Below are 16,376 nucleotides of genomic sequence, written 5' to 3' on the forward strand. Positions count from 1 at the left end.
ATATATATCTTCCTACTGTATTTTCCACTACATGCATCCGATGAAGCAGGCTGTAGCCCACAAAAGCTTATGCTCAAATAAATTTGTTAGTCTCTAAGGTGCCACAAGTACTCCTGTTCTTTTTACTGAGAATATTGTTTCAGGGTTGCCACCTGTCACAATTTTATTGCCAGTCTTGCAATATATGGTGTTTCTCCAAAAGCCTCAGCTGCTGGAGAGAAGTGATTATGCTAAATTCTCAGTTTTCTTTTTTTCCAAAACCAGGAAGTTTCTAGTCCTTGTAGTCGCAGAATAAGCTTGACAAGATGGTATGAATGGACCTTAAAGACTCAGACACCAGAAAAGCAAAATTGGCTTAAAAATAATAAATCCCATTATTTTTGGCAGCCATGACTGAAGATTTTTGAATGATTAGAGCTGGCAATATTATTTCTTTATCTACATTTATTTACCATATTCCTAATGCCTTGTCCAGGAATGGACAAAGCAGCAATTAAGCTTATATTGATTTAGCATTGGTTTTAGAATCTGTATTCAAACCTCCAGGCTGCTTTTCACACACAACTGTCCCCAACTGCTTTGCAAACCATGTAGTTATAACTGCACTCCAAACACATTGTAATTCCTTTGCAAAAATATGTGCTTTGTCTGTCACAACACCAGCCCAGCCAGGTTCCAAACCTTGGTGTTGTCTGTATTTATTAAAAGTGATCTGTTTTAATCAATTTTATTTGAAAGGAACTCTTGCTTTCATTAAGCTCAAACTCTTCAGACATTGTGAGCCTCACCTACAATGGCTCTTGCGTTTAACTCCACTGCAGGAAATATAGTTATTGATTTCATATCTTTTTTAGTTGTGCTACAGAAGAATCATATTGCAATCATCTGGGGTAATATATAATTACAGAATGAGTGTGTGCAAACTTTGCAGGGCTAGATGCACAATTCACAGAGGAGTGGTACAAACATCTCAGGAACACTTGACACTAGGGGATTGATTCTCCGCTACCTTGCATCTTGTATAGCCATTTACATCTGTGCAGAGTGACTCTAAAATGTTGCCATTCTGATTTGGTGACATTTTATACCTATTTCACACTCACTTCATGTAAATGACTTCAAAAGCTGCAAAGCAGTGGCGAATCAGACCCCTTGTTCCTTTAAACTCCCACAGAAAGGTTGGATTCCTGTTACTGAGTTAACATATGAGTTCCATTCTGCCATGAAGCACACTTTTTTGCTGGAAAGATAGATGGCAACCTAATGGAAAGAGGGAGTAAATTTCAAATTTTTGGAGCTCTGCCTTCCTTTACGTCCATACTCAGAAGGGAGGGAATCAAGCCTTGTACTTTCAACAATTAAAACATCAAACGCTTTCAGCTCTTCTCCAAATGTGTGTCAGGGCCAGTTTTCTTTTTAGCTGCTAATAGTGATTATTTATAATTTTGTATTTTCTGCAAAAGTTTTGGTCATGCGCCGACTGAAGGCAACGAGAGCAGGATCAGGTTCATAATTTAAGATTCTGAACACAAATGTTTTCAGCCTTGAGATATTCCTAGATTGTTAGAGGTTAAGCATTGTCCCATACGTCATTGGAAAGGTTGTTTTTTGTTTGCATCTCAGATCTCAGGTATGCAATAAAGTTTCATTGCCTTGATGTCATGTTAATGTCTATTTTATCTCCAGTATTGCAATATAACAACACTGTGCATCGAGTACAAGTCAATCTACAACCTATATTTTTAGATAGCATTTTAATGAATGCAGTTTTGCTCTAATTTTGTTAATAGATGACCAAAATGTCAGTTAATATTCTTGAATTTCTATATCTTTTAAGTCAATAAAACAGACTTGTTTAATGATTTATTTTTAGATACCGATCGAGCTTTAGCACTTCTAGAAGAATATTGTAAACAGCTAAAGAAGCCAGAAGAACAACAACTGAAAAAAGCCATTAAAAAAGTGATGGGCATCTTTAAGAGCAGCTTATTTCAGGCACTAATAGGTAAGTACCTATGCAAAATGCTTTATTTGCTACAGTTAGACTTATACCTTAGGATGTTGAGGCCTTGTGGTTGTGTCCATTACCTGCATGTTGGTTGACCAGCACCAGGCTGTCTTGTACAAAATGAGCTGACAAAGAGATGACAAGCTTGAACAATTCTTTTAGAGTCCAGGTGGCAAAAGTTGCCTAAATATTTTAAACAAACATTTGCTCAGTTACTGGGAAGGAAAATAAGCAGAAAATTCTTTAAATGTTAGCATATGTTAGTCATTGCTAAACTGAGTATATTTTATTTTCTCAGTTTGATTGGAGACTGGCCAAGAGTAGGATATATTATATTTTTCCATACAAATTTAAAGAGTGAAATCCTGGCCCATTGAGATCCATAGCAAAATTCCCATTGACTTTGATTGTTGCCCAAAATCTCTTTGTGACCTTCATGTTTATTTTTAGCAGAAAAAAAGGGGGTAACCAAAGAAATTCAGGAATAATTCAAGAAAAATGCTAGGTGAAACAGCATGCTTCGTCTGTACCAGGTACTTTTGGGAACCATCTAGAGAATGGTCCTGTTTAAAAGCATCTTTTTCATTAATGTGAATCAAATAAGTCTGATATTGCACAGTTAGCATAGGCTTGATAAGGCATCAGTATTTCACTGGTCAATGGACTTCAAGAGCCCTGACACATTTGTAAGTAAAAATAATTATTGATTTAAGTATATGATATGATGGTTATTGTGAAGTGATTGAGAATGTAATAGCTTTGTGCCTTTACAAGGAGCTACAGTATAGATCTCAAAGTCCTTGCCGGGACTATGCAGTCATAGAAAGAATTTCTGATTACCTTATAGGCCCACAGTAGAAATGTCATCTATGGAGCCAGACTTCTCCAAAGCTTGGGTATATTGGATCCAGAGTGCAGGTTTGGCCCAGTATATATCTAGATCCACATTTTCCTATAGACTGGAGGTTTGAGCCAACACTAAGCCATAGCAATGTGTTGAGGGATGATTTATGATTAATCATGAGAAAAGCCGAAACACTCCACATTGATACTCTGCTCTTAACAGTTATCAGTGGAGGAGTGAGGTTCACACACTATGTCAGTAATTTTGTTGCATTTATGAGGAAGTACAGCACAGTCTGTTTTGCCAATCTATAAACTATTTCACAAATGGAAATAATTAATGGAAAAGCTATTCTACTTTTCAATATTATAATGTCTTCCCCAAGTCCTTAGACTGTTTGGTCTTTTTTTATAACTTTCTTGTCCTTTTTAATGGATATGTATTTGTTATTAAAATATACAAAACCCCCCCAGAGTGTATATCAAATGCATTGAAAAATTATTGATATATATGAACTAAAGAACAGAGAAGGTTGGGGGTATTTCCTCTTGTTTTTGTGTGGAAATGACTAAGAATATGGAAATGTGTAGAAAATTAGTATACAAATTACTGAAGCAGTAGTATTTATCTACTAATGAATATTTGAAATTGTTATTTTCGGAACTCCTATTTCTGCAGTACTTCAAAATAATTCTTTAAAGTGTGCTGTGTGTGTGTTTTGTGGGGTGGCTATACTTTAATTTTTTTAAGGTGTTATGGATATCAGACTAAAAAACATATCATTTTGAACAAATGATTAAGTTACATTGCTTTATGTATAAGCAGAAGTAAAGTATAAATAAAATAATTTGGCAACTATGGCAATAGATTGAAAAGAGCAATATTTCATAAGCAAAAGCTGGTGTTTTAATTTTTATTACTTTTAAATCACTTTCCCTACCCAGGGGCGGCTCTAGACATTTCGCCACCTCAAGCACGGTGGCATGCTGCAGAGGGCGCTCTGCTAGTCGCCAGTCCCGCGGCTCCGGTGGACCTCCCGCAGGCGTGCCTGCGGAGGGTCCGCTGATCCTGCGGCTTTGGTTGAGCCATGGGACCAGCGGACCCTCCGCGGGCATGCCGCCGAAGGCACTCTGCCTGCCGCCCTCCCGGTGACCGGCAGAGCACTCCCTGCGGCATGCCGCCCCAAGCACACGCTTGGCGTGCTGGGGCCTGGAGCCACCCCTGTCCCTACCATCCCAATAGTCTTTTTCATAAAGAGGCTTTGGAATGATAATACATGTTCAGATTCTCTCATCACAGAATTTGTTTTGCTCTTTGGTTGGCCTAGTTTCTTGAGTGATAAAAATGTGACTTCCCATCAATATGTCAAGTCTGTGAGATGATACTATTACATAATCAATAATGAGGGTTTTTTCATAATCGTTATTTCGAATAAAATCACTTCGATGACATCTGTTTTAGCCTCCTTTAGTAGTCTGCCTCATTTATCCATGCATTAGATGGCATACAAACAAACATCCAATGCAGTGCTCCTATTCTCTAGTTCTCTTCCTTTGATAGCGCTGTATTACTGCCTTCACAGCTTCCTCATAAATATGAAATAATTCTGTTATTGGCTTGCATTTTCAAAAGTGACTAATGATCTGGAATGGTTCAGTTTTGGGGGGCCCAACTTGAGACATCTTAAAGGGGGCTGATTTTCAGAGTGGGTGCTTAGCACTTTCCAAAAGTCAGACTCTTTTAAGGTGCCTCAAGTTGAACATTTACAAACTGAGGCACCTACTCACTTTTGAAAATTTAGGTTGTAATAAATAGAGCACAGTGTATTCTTACCGAACCATTAACCTGAACACTTCTGGATGTAAACATTCACACATTGAGTCGTACTGCTAGTAATTACTGGATGGGCCCAATTCAGCTCTATGTAAGCCCTACAACTAGGGAGCCCAGAAACCCGATTTTATAGGGGTTATATTCAGGATTTGTTTTATATTGGTACTTATTACCCCCCTAATATTCAGGATTTGTTTTATATTGGTACTTATTACCCCCCACCCCATCCCAATTTTTCACCCTTGCTGTCTGGTTGCCCTACTTACAACTTCAGTGGTGTTCTACTCACTTAAGGCCCTTGGAGTTTAATTTTTTGTAAATTTGTTCACATGTATGAAGTGATTGAATCGCATCTTGTTCTAGCTGCCTCCAGAATGCCTTCCAAACAACTAAAGCTTCTCTCAAATAACTGGTAACAAGCATAGATGAGAAAGGATGGAATATACTTAGAGCTAACTTTGGGCACCTAAGGCAGAGTGTCCATTTCATTCTTGAGTAGCCAAGTTCTTATATGAGCCCTCAGATGTGTAGCTATCTGTGTGACTTACATGTTTAAACTGCACACTCAACATCTACACCACATTTTTCACCTTCAGTGCATTTTATAAACATTAACTAATTATTCCCAAATTGGAAAGGAACAGAAGGAAAAAAAGTGCCCATTCTGGAAAAAGTACCATGGTTTCTTTTTTCATAAAAATATTCTAAACAAACCAAGAGATGGCTGAATTGAGACCTGAAAATGCTACTCACATGTAAGTCAAAGATTGGTGAATTATTTATTAAAAGATTATTGCTGGTTGGCCATTTAGGTTCTAATTCTGGCCCCAAACCATCCTCATTCTCTGCAGGCTGCTCATATCACTATACTTCCTGTTGATGTTGCTAAGTTTAAGTAGCAGTTGCTAAGGGGCACATTCTCAAAGAGATGTGTGGTGCTGCAACCTCAAGAGTCGTATTAACGTCAAGTAGCCCAAATACAATGCTTTTAAAACTTCACTCTAAGATGCTAACAGAAAAAATAATAAATCTTTCAGAGAAGAGGAGGGTGGAAATGGAGAAGAAGGAGGAGTAACTCCCATTTAGAAACCTACATTTCTTTAAGTTAATTCTAAATTATTCTCTCAACAGAGACTATGTCCAGTAGTTCTCTTTCCAGCTTGGTACAGCAAGAGCAATTTGGGATTTTTTTTGCCTTTCCTGCAGTCCATGGAAGTTTCCACTGCTATAACGTTTGTGGAACTTTGGGGCCTTGTTTCACTGTAGCACACTGCTGTAATCTGGGTTTTTAATTTTCAGAAGAGACTCTGCAAGGAGAAGGGCATAATAATTAGACTGATCCTCATTTTAACTGTTCAGATCCAAATGCAATATGTGCCTCTTTGACTGGGCCCTTCCCCCAGTGGCAGCATCTCCCTCAGACTGAATCCTGGGGGGCAAATCACTGGGGAAGGCATGCTTGCAAGAGGAAAAAAGAAATGCCATGAGATAGGGAAGAGGTAGAGAAGGAAGGATAAAAATAATAATTACAAATATATAACGACTAATAGATAGGGAAGACAGTGAAATGATAGCGCTTTGTAGTCATGCTGAATGCTCATTGTCATATACATTCTGGGATCAGAGGAAACAATAATAGTGTACTAGGAAGTAGCACATGAGGAAAATTATGAGTATCTAACTTCCATAATTAGGGTGATAAAAATACACAAACCCAATTATTGGTACGATTCTTATCATAGGTCAGATCCTCAGCTGATGTAAGTTGGGGTAGCTCCATTGACTTCAGTGAATGACATTGATTCACATCACCTATCTCGTTCTAACTTATGCTAGTTTGGATTTTGTTCTGGTATTACTGTAAATATATAGATGTGTGCAAGAAAAGTGGAATAAAGCCACTAATTCGGGGTAGGCAACCTATGGCACGCGTGCCGAAGGCGGCACGCAAGCTGATCTTCAGTGGCATTCACACTGCCTGGGTCCTGGCCACCGGTCTGTGGGACTCTGCATTTTAATTTAATTTTAAATGAAGCTTCTTAAACTTTTTAAAAACCTTATTTACTTTACATACAACAATAGTTTAGTTATATATTATAGACTGATAGAGAGAGACCTTCTAAAAATGTTAAAATGTATTACTGGCACGCGAAACCTTAAAATAGAGTGAATAAATGAAGACTCGGCACACTACTTCTGAAAGGTTGCCGACCCCTGCACTAATTAATAAGAATAAAGGAAAGATTTACAGTATCTCAGAAAGTTATGTGTCTTATCTATATTACAGTAGCATCCAAAGAATGTACAATCTAAAAAGATACAACATGGACAGAGGGTAGGCAGAAAGGCATACAAGCAGAGTGGTTAGAGCGATGATGGGTGTATATTGAGTGTGCCCCTCTGATCTGCCATTATTCATCTCAGACTTAATTTATCTACAGACCCAGATTGCTTTAATTATTGTGTTTACAACTTTTTATTTTATTTTATTTTTTTCAAACTCACTACAAAAACTCACTGGTTAAACTAAGCACTTGTCCATATCCTGCCTCAGCCCACCCTCCCTACACCTCTCTGCCAAGAACCTTTCTTCTCCTTCTGAGCAAGTATCATGCTGTCAATAACTGAGGAATTCAAATCACTGCAGATGTGAGAGGAGTACTTGAGGTAGTGCTGACCACTTTGACCTTCCTGAATCTCCTGTGCTGCCTGATGAGTCTCAGGGCTCTTGAGAGCTGGGCCTGCCTTTGTATGGTTGTGTGTAGGTGGAATCCTGCCCCATGGGCTGACTGAAGGGGTGAGGTGCACTGGGCCCTAGTGCCCTTTTGTTCCACTGGAGGTGGGGGCCAGGGTTGCCTTACCTTGATGATCTCCTCCCTTGTTCCTGCCATGCACATGCTGGCTAATGCACCTTGGGACAGTTTCAATCCTCAACCTACAGCCCCACTGATTTAGCCCCTAGTTCATTTTCCCCCTCTATTTAGTAACCACCCTTCTCCTCCTCACACCTCTGTCACTCAACAGTCAAACACCTAACCCCACAAAACAACTCACAGATAATAGAATGGCCAGCAGTCTTGGAACTCCAAAAATTGTAAAGGCACCATCCCTGGTGTTGCTAAGAGAATACTGAGGACTAGTGGGGCCACATGCCTCCAAAGTCCTGCCTCTTTGGGCACTGGAAGCCAAAGAGATGCTTTGCTAGACTCCCCTCCTTGCCAGTAATGAAACATATTCCTCATTTTCTATAGCCTTTATCTTCAGCTGTAGATCTTCATCTTTAACCATAGATAGATTGTATTTGTAGAAGGACAAAAGCCAAATGTTGTACTGTACTTTTATGGAAAGAGGTGCATATTTGGTATTTACTATGTCCAGATACAGTACCTTATCTCTGTCTGACAGTCTTTGTTATTTGTGGATTCAAGTCTTTCAGTGCAAAAATATTAAATCTAATCATCTGGCCATCTGAAAACTGTTCCTGAACATTTTCTTGAGTTTTATTCTTTATGTATTCTTTATCAGTTTTCATGATGCATTACATACAGTTTACTACAATTTATTTCTAAAAATGTCTGCTGTACATTTATCTGGACTTCATTTCATTAAGAGAAGTGCATGATTTTACAGCTTAGAAAACTGTTCTGGTGAACGAGAATAGATTGAAGAGGTTTATGTGAGTGGTTGTTTTTTGCGTGGATTCATCTCTATAAAACATCATTTTGTTTCTACCAGGAATTAAAGCGCCACAAATAGCTGTAATCATCTTATGGAGTATTAAGTAAAAACTAATCTCTATAGGTTTTTCTAAAACGCGGATAAACCTGGCCTCTAGAGGATGACACACTTCCTGGGGACTTTTATACTGTGCCTTATCTTTTTTGCTGATGCTTGTGTAACTTTCCCTGCATTTTAAATTGGAGTGTTCTTACGAATATTGTAAGCTAAAATCTGCATTTTCTTTGTTTCTGTTACACTGTTTTTAGGTAATAATACAGATGTTGTCACACTGCCTGTTTTAAAAGCTGCTGTAAATGCGCTCCTAAGGATTATACAAATTTGCTGGTCATGTGTGACACAATCCACATCTATAGGCTTAGGGTGCTATGTCATTATTCTAAAAAGTGGTGGTGGGGGGGGGGTTGCTGTTTATACCCTTGACATTGTTCAGCTTACTTTATTCAATTCTGTTATAAATAATCCTTCTTTAAAGAACAACCATATCTGTCAAATCAAGATATAAAGGTAAGATTCTTGTCCTGATATTACATATTGTAATTTTTCACTCCATCGCAAGTGTTTGTTTAATTTTAATGGCAGGTGTAATGTGGTCCTCTATTCACTGGAGAACTGATATGTGATCATCCAAGAATTTATGTACCTTTTGGCAGTCTTTCTATTTATTGAGGAGGGTTGTGGGATCCATAGCACAGAAGGAGGAAATAAAACATAAGCACTGAGTATTGTGACATGACTACCAAGGACACATTCTAATTAAGGTTAAGATAGGAGATTTTAAAACAGGAAAAACATTTATTTTTAAAACCATAATCAAATCTAAAAATCAGGGGTTTTACTCAGGGTATGGCTACATTAGACATTTCAAAGCGCTGCCCCGGCAGCGCTGCGGGAGCGCTGTCGCGGCAGCGCTTTGAAGTGTGAGTGTAGTCAGAGCCGCAGCGCTGGGAGAGAGCTCTCCCAGCGCTGCTTGTAAACCACATCCCTTATGGGTGTAGCGTGCAGCGCTGGGAGCCACGTTCCCAGCGCTGCCGCCCTGATTACACTGACACTTTACAGCGCTGCATCTTGCAGCGCTCAGGGGGGTGTTTCTTCACACCCCTGAGCGCGAAAATTGCAGCGCTGTAAAGTGCCAGTGTAGCCAAGCCCTGAGACTTTCAGGGTTTTTTGGAGAGGAGTGGGGAGGTGGAATCTTCATAGAAAGGCCAATCCTGAAAAATTTCAGACCAGAAGACCTTAAGAAAATTGTAACTGTGTGGAAACAGGGAGTCTTAAATATAGTTGGCACTGATATGTATGTATGTGGAGAGGGATTCAAACAGGGCAGTCATATGATCAAATGACGACAAGGAGGAAGACTTTCTCTGCAGCTTTTTGTGTAGACTGCAGCGGGGGCTGGATGTTAGGCCAGAGGGAAGCATGTCATATTTGCCAAGGCAGGATGTAATGGATGTCTGAAAAAGGGATGTAGCTGTGAGGATGGAAAGAAAGGGATGAATCTCAAAAGTGTTGAAGATGAAGTATTGGGAGGATTTGGGTATGTGGCCTGGTTGTGTGAGAAGCAGGAATTGGAAATAACCAAACTGCAGGCATGAGTGATGAGGAGAATGGTGTTGCTGTTGACAGAGATAGAAAAGGGAGGAAGCGGTGAGGATTTGGGAGGGAAGACGAGGAGCTTGATTAGCCAAGTTAAGTTTAAAGTAATGACACATCTTCTCACAGAAGATGTCAGAGAAACACGATGAGATTGGACGGAATGAGACACGTCAGGGTAGAGAGGTGGATTTGTGAGGCATTGGTGTGCATGGATGAGATGGGGTGTGTGACACTACACCCCATATTTTTCATAGTAATATTATGATATGATTATGGCATGATTATGATGTATGTCATGTGAGATAAGTCATGTGAGATATCATTGAAAAGGTTCTGATTTAGTGAGTATGATTATCCTATTTGTATGTATGTAGCATTTTTGTATCTGAAGTTAGAAATATGGACTGTGTATCTGTATTACATGTAGTTATTTCTGGCCAACGTCCACTGGGCAAAAGGCTCTCTAAATGGCTGGCTGGGAAGGGCCCATTCAAGTTGTATGGCCCATCAGGGGAATATTTAGTTTGCAATGGACCATGGAAGTTATCATCTGGGGAAAAAAGCTGTTGTATATTCTCTCTCCACATTGAGGAAGAGGGAAAATTTCATGAGCTTACACTGTACAGATTTCTGTGCAGCGCAAGACGGTATCATTTTGGGTTTACACTCCAGAAGGGGGTTTGCTCTTAAGCAGCTAGGCAGTTCCTTACCTCTATCCTCCTCACACAGAGTTGATCACAGCAGCCTGTAAGTACTGCAGCTGGGTGTGTCCCTACCTGTGTGTATGCTGGTGAAAGAGCAAGTTATAGAGCTTGGCAACTCATCACAGCACCACAGTGTGAGAGGGAGCCCAGGCTGGTGGGTCAGGGGAGGGGGGGGCACAGTGGTTACCCAGTTGCAGGTGGCACTCCTGTCATAAACAGGTAGTTAAGGGTTAATGTCTCTTTTACCTGTAAAAGGTTAAGAACAGGGAACAACACTTGACCAGAGGACCAATCAGGAAACAAGATTTTTCAAATCTCAAGGGAGGGAAGTTTTGTGTGTGGGTCCTTTGTTCTGTGTCTCAGTTGCTCTCTCGGCTCTGAGAGTGATCTCTCTATCTCCAGGCTTTCTAATCTTCTGTTTCCAAGTTGTTTACAAAGGTAGAAAGACAATAGGCATATATTGTTTTTTTTGTATTTACATGTATGTAGTTTGCTGGAATGTTTTAAATTATATTTCTTTTTGGATAAGGCTGTTTATTCATTTTTCTTATAAGCCAATAACCCTGTATATTGTCACCTTGATACAGAGACCATTTTTATGTCTTTTTCTTTCTTTTTATATAAGCTTTCTGGTTGTTTAAACTTGTTGGATTTTTTGTTCTATTTGGGGACGCAGGAATTGCTCTGCAGTCTCACCAGTCCAGGGAGGGGAAGCCTGGGAGGAAGTAACGAGGAGACAAGGGGAGGGGGTTATTTCCCTTTGTTGTGAGACTCAGGGCATCTGAGTCTTGGGGTCCCCCCAGGGAAAGTTTTGGGGAGACCAGAGTGAGTCAGGCACTGGAATTCCTGACTGGTGGCAGCGCTATCAGATCTAAGCTGGTGATTAAGCTTAGAAGACTCATGCTAGCATCTCATTTTCTGAACTCTAAGGTTCAGATCTGAGTAGGAAAGCTGTGACAACCCCAGAAGGGGAAACCCATGACAGAGGATATAGAAGAAAAGGAGTGGGCCAGCGACACAGCCTTGAGGTACTCCCACAAGACATGGAGAAGGGAAGAGGAACACCCTCTGAAAGAGTTACTGTAGGAATAATCAGAGAGGTAGGAAGAAAACCAGGACAGGACAGTATCTGAAAAATCCAAGGGTGGCAAGATACTGTATTGCTAACCACACGCATTCAAAAATCATCACTTGGGCCAAGGACATAAGAACGGCCATATTGAGTCAGACCAAACATCCATCTAGCTCAGTATCTTGTCTTCTGACAGTGGCCAATGCCAGGTGCTCCAGAGGGAATAAACAGAGCAGGTAATCATCAAGTGATACATCCCTTGTTGCCCATTCCCAGCTTCTGGCAAACAGCATCCCTGCCCATCCTGGCTAATAGCCATCGATGGACCTGTCCTCCATGAATTTATCTAATTCTTTTTTGAACCCTGTCTTGGCCTTCACAACATCCTCTGGCAAAGAGTTCCACAGCTGACTGTGCATTGTGTGAAGAAATACTTCTTTTTGTTTGTTTTAAACCTGTGGCCTGTTAATTTCATTGATTGACCCCTAGTTCTTGTGTTATGAGAAGGAGTAAATAACACTTTCTTATTTACTTTTTCCACACCGGTCATGATTTTATAGACCTCTATCATATCTCCCTTTAGTCATCTCTTTTCCAAGTTGAAAAGTCCCAGTTTTATTAATCTTTCTTCATACAGAAGCTGTTCCATACCCCTAATCATTTTTATTGTCCTTTTCTGAATCTTTTCCAATTCCAATATATCTTTTTTGAGATGGGGAAGCCATATCTGCACGCAGTATTCAAGATATGGGCATGCCATGAATTTATAGAGGGGCATTATATTTTCTATCTTATTAGCTATTCCTTTCTTAATGATTCCCAGCAATGTTAGCTTTTTTTGACTGTCGCTGCATATTGAGTGGATGTTTTCAGAGAACGATCCAGAATGACTTCAAGATCTCTCTCTTTAGTGATAACAGCTAATTTAGATCCCATCATTTTAAATGTATAGTTGGGATTATATTTTCCAATGTGCATGTGATGGGGCAGCTGCCCCTCACTTGGCTAGTAAAGGGTTAATAGCAGCCCTTAGAGTGGCTGTGCAGAACCCAGCCAGTCAGAGGAAGGCTTAGAAGCAGCCAATCAGAGGCCAGGCCAGGCTGGGCCCTATAATAAGGGCTGCAGGGAGAAGAACTGGTTGTCTGTAGAGAGAAGTACCTGGGACAGAGCAGTGCTGAGCAGGGTCAAAGGAGTAAATGAAGCTCCAGCCTGGCTGGCTCCCAGACTGAGACCTTGATACAGGGGCCGAATAGGTACTGGGGCTATGGGAAAATGGCCCAGGGAAAGCTGGTAGCGGCAGAGGAGAAGGAGAGGCAGTGAGCGGCCAGCTGTAGGGTCCCTAGATTGGGGCCCAGAGTAAGCCTGTCCCCCATTTGCCCCACTGGCTGCTGAGGGAAGTGTCTAGCCAAAGGACTGTAGTTTGCCCCCTGAGTGAGAGGATGCAGTTTGCCATTGCGGTGAGAGGCCAGGCAAAGGACTGCCAGTTCCCCTGGAAGGGGGAGACAACAGAGTTGGGGCACAGCTGGAGGGTCGTGCTCTGAGGAGAACGCCACGGTCTGGGAGCGACGCAGGTCCCCACAGACAGTGGAGATGGTGGAGAAGCAGTGATGGAGAATGAGAGACCGCCAGAGGGGAGTGCCCTGCCGATGGACAGAGCGAATTCCAGGAGCAACCAGCAGGAGGTGCCACAGTGGTGAGCACAACCCATTACACTGCATTACTTTGCATTTATCAACATTGAAATCATAAGATCATCTTAAATTATGAGATTTTAAAAAAATACTAATACAGTTTGAGTTAGTTTCATTTGCCTTTTGGTGTCTGGGCTGTTAGGGTGCATTGGGATCACATTTTCAAGCTTTGCTCCACAAACATGAGAGCTAGAAATTTACTTTTTCCTTAGATGATTTTTCATGTACTCACATGACTTCAGGAGCCAGGGTTTCCAGAAGAACACCAAATACCATGAGACTCAGGACAAAATGAGAGAGGTGGCAACTCTGATAGATGTCAAGATGGAGAGGATGATTGACAATGACCTTATTAAGGTGGTGATGATGAGAACTGGTTGGAAATTTTGTAATGGAACGTGTTTTCATGGGAAATTGTGATTTTTGTCGAAATCCAAACTTGCCAGGGCTCCAGAGCTTCTAGGCTCCTTGGTCCACAGATAGGGAGTCCCTAGGCTGCCTCTGCAGGGGAATCCCCAGAGTCAGAGCAGCTTCTCTGTTTTTTTAAGAAAAAAATAAATGGAAATATCTCTGTTCCTTTTCAAAACCAAAAAAAAATCAGAATTTCCTTTCCTAATATTCTACTTTGCATTCTGAATTGGGACGTAAACTCAGTGTTGGAATTTTGTGACTCCAGCTGACACCAAAATGACTGTGAATCCAGAGAAAGGCTTTGTCTGTACTACAAAGTTAGGTCAATGTAAGATACCTTGTGTCATCCTAGTTGTTCATGTGTCTACACTTAATTTGTCTCCTGCTGATGTAAATGCCCTGGTGTAGCGACACAGTAATGCTACCTCCCTTGGCAGCATTGAGCCTTGGTTGATGTACTGAGGTTGATGCAGAGAGAGTGTAGATGCTATTTTACCTATGTTAATCCTAAATCTTCCAGCAGCTGTCCCACAATGCCTGACAATGACCGCTCTATTCATGGTTGTAAACTCTACTGCTCAGGGGTCACAGAGACCACAAGGCACACACCACCCCCAACCCCCTGGAACTTCAAAACCCTGCTGACCATGCCACCTACAGACTCCAGACATGATCCACCCTCAAGTAGACAGGAGATATTGGATCTCCTAGAACTGTGGGAGGAAAGGCTATGCAGACAAGCCATAGAAATGTGGACATCTATGAGCAAAGTCCATGGGGGATATAGGAAAAGGGGTATGTCAGGGATCAGCAGCCTTGCCGGGTGATGGCAGAGGAACTGCAGGCTTCTCAGAAGGCCAAGAAGGCCAACAGTCTATCTGGTGCTGAGCTACAGACCTGCTGCTTTTACGAAGAGCTGCATGCCATACTTGGCAAAGACCCTAATAGCCCCCTGTGGACCACCATGGATACCTCCAAGGAGTCTGAGTCACAGACCTCTGCTGTGAACACTGAGGATGAGGAGGATGAGCAGGAGGATGAGGGACATGTGGCTGCGAGCCGGAATCAGTTTGAGACTCCACCGCAGTCCAGTCAGTCCTGACAGTCAAGCATGGACGAGCCCAGTGCAGGGGAAAGAACCGCAGGTAAGTGTGTAAATGTATTTCCCAGTACAATGATGTACTGATGATACCCCAACTTAACAGGACACAGCTATTGACTTTAATTTACTTGTACTAGAAGAGGTAGTGGTACAACAAAGAGGTAGAGAGTTGTTATCTGCTTTTCATTCCCTGCAGAGTTATGCGAGGGACGCGGGGGGAGGGGAGCATGCAGAGCACTTTTTTTATGTACACAGGGATGTCCCTTGAATCCTCCTGAGAAATCTCAATGAAACTTTCATGCTGAAATCTTCTCCTGAAGGCTTCTAGTGATGGGAGCCATGGTGGAACAGTTTCCCATTCCAGTCAGTGATAACTTTGGCATTCACTGTTGCAGTAAAGAGGCTAGTGGCATACAGGCCCTGGTGGCTTTGGGATGTCAGCAGCAGCTGTGCTCTCTATGCCTTTGCCACCCTCAGAAGTGAGATATCAGTTAAAATCACCATCACGTGTGGAAAATGGTGCCAGTATTCAATGCCACTGCCCTGTGTTCCTAGTTTCAGGCAACCAAACAATTCCCTCCTAATTTCCCTTGCCCCTGGCAGGCCATACTCAACATGGCTGGTGCTGTGAATGATGCCATGCAGAACCACTACAAAGTAGAAGAGACAATAATAAGCATGTCTTGTTGAAAACTTTAGGAGAGCAAAGGAAGAGAGTTCTGTATCTTAACTTTTGCTTTCCATTGTGATTAGTGACAATGGTACCTCTGTGTGTTTTATTGCTAGCTGCTGCTGTTAAAGCCTTCATGGTTTCCCCATCCACTTCTGAGGAATGCCTGACTGAGATAAGGAGGAGAAAGAAGAGGACTTGTGATGACATGTTCAATGAGATCATGCAAGCCAGTGCTGCATCAGACCTGGAGCAGAGGGCCTGGAATATGAATATTACAGACAACATGGAGAAGGAAAGAATGGATAGGAGAAAAGCCTACTAGGAAAAGGAGAGGGAGATGCACCCAGACATAATGGGGTTTCTCTTGTTGCAGACTCTTGTGGACCTACAGACTGAACACTCACAGTCTCACTTTCTTTTGCAGTTCATCAAAAACTGCATTGCAGAACCTTCTTACATGCCCCCTCTACATTCCGTGTGGCATCAGGGATCACATCCCTACCACGCCACCCCAAGGGATATGAAGGACAACCACAGCTTCACATACACTGGTGTATGAAATCCATGGTCTCTGTATTTGTGTCTAAACTGGACATGAATATTTTTTCTTCATAAGTTCAGTTCCATTAATTTATTAAGTTTTAATGTATTTGCTTTTAAATTGCACAGGTTTTTCCTTGCACTGGTTTTGTTACTCCATACAA

The 16,376-nt window shown here is 41.4% G+C and overlaps 1 protein-coding gene across 6 annotated transcripts in view; it reads left to right on the top strand.

The window, feature by feature from the left end:
* DLG2 (discs large MAGUK scaffold protein 2) overlaps positions 1-16,376 on the top strand; it is a 1,558,615-nt gene that overhangs the window by 20,363 nt on the left and 1,521,876 nt on the right. For all 6 annotated transcript variants that reach the window (XM_075061772.1, XM_075061757.1, XM_075061758.1 and 3 more), the window contains exon 2: positions 1,874-2,005. In XM_075061772.1, the coding sequence (XP_074917873.1) occupies positions 1,874-2,005 (132 nt within the window). The remainder of the gene's footprint in view (positions 1-1,873; positions 2,006-16,376) is intronic.

This window comes from Chelonoidis abingdonii, chromosome 1 (genome assembly GCF_003597395.2).
Source record: "Chelonoidis abingdonii isolate Lonesome George chromosome 1, CheloAbing_2.0, whole genome shotgun sequence".
In the NCBI taxonomy this organism is placed as follows: domain Eukaryota; kingdom Metazoa; phylum Chordata; order Testudines; family Testudinidae; genus Chelonoidis; species Chelonoidis abingdonii.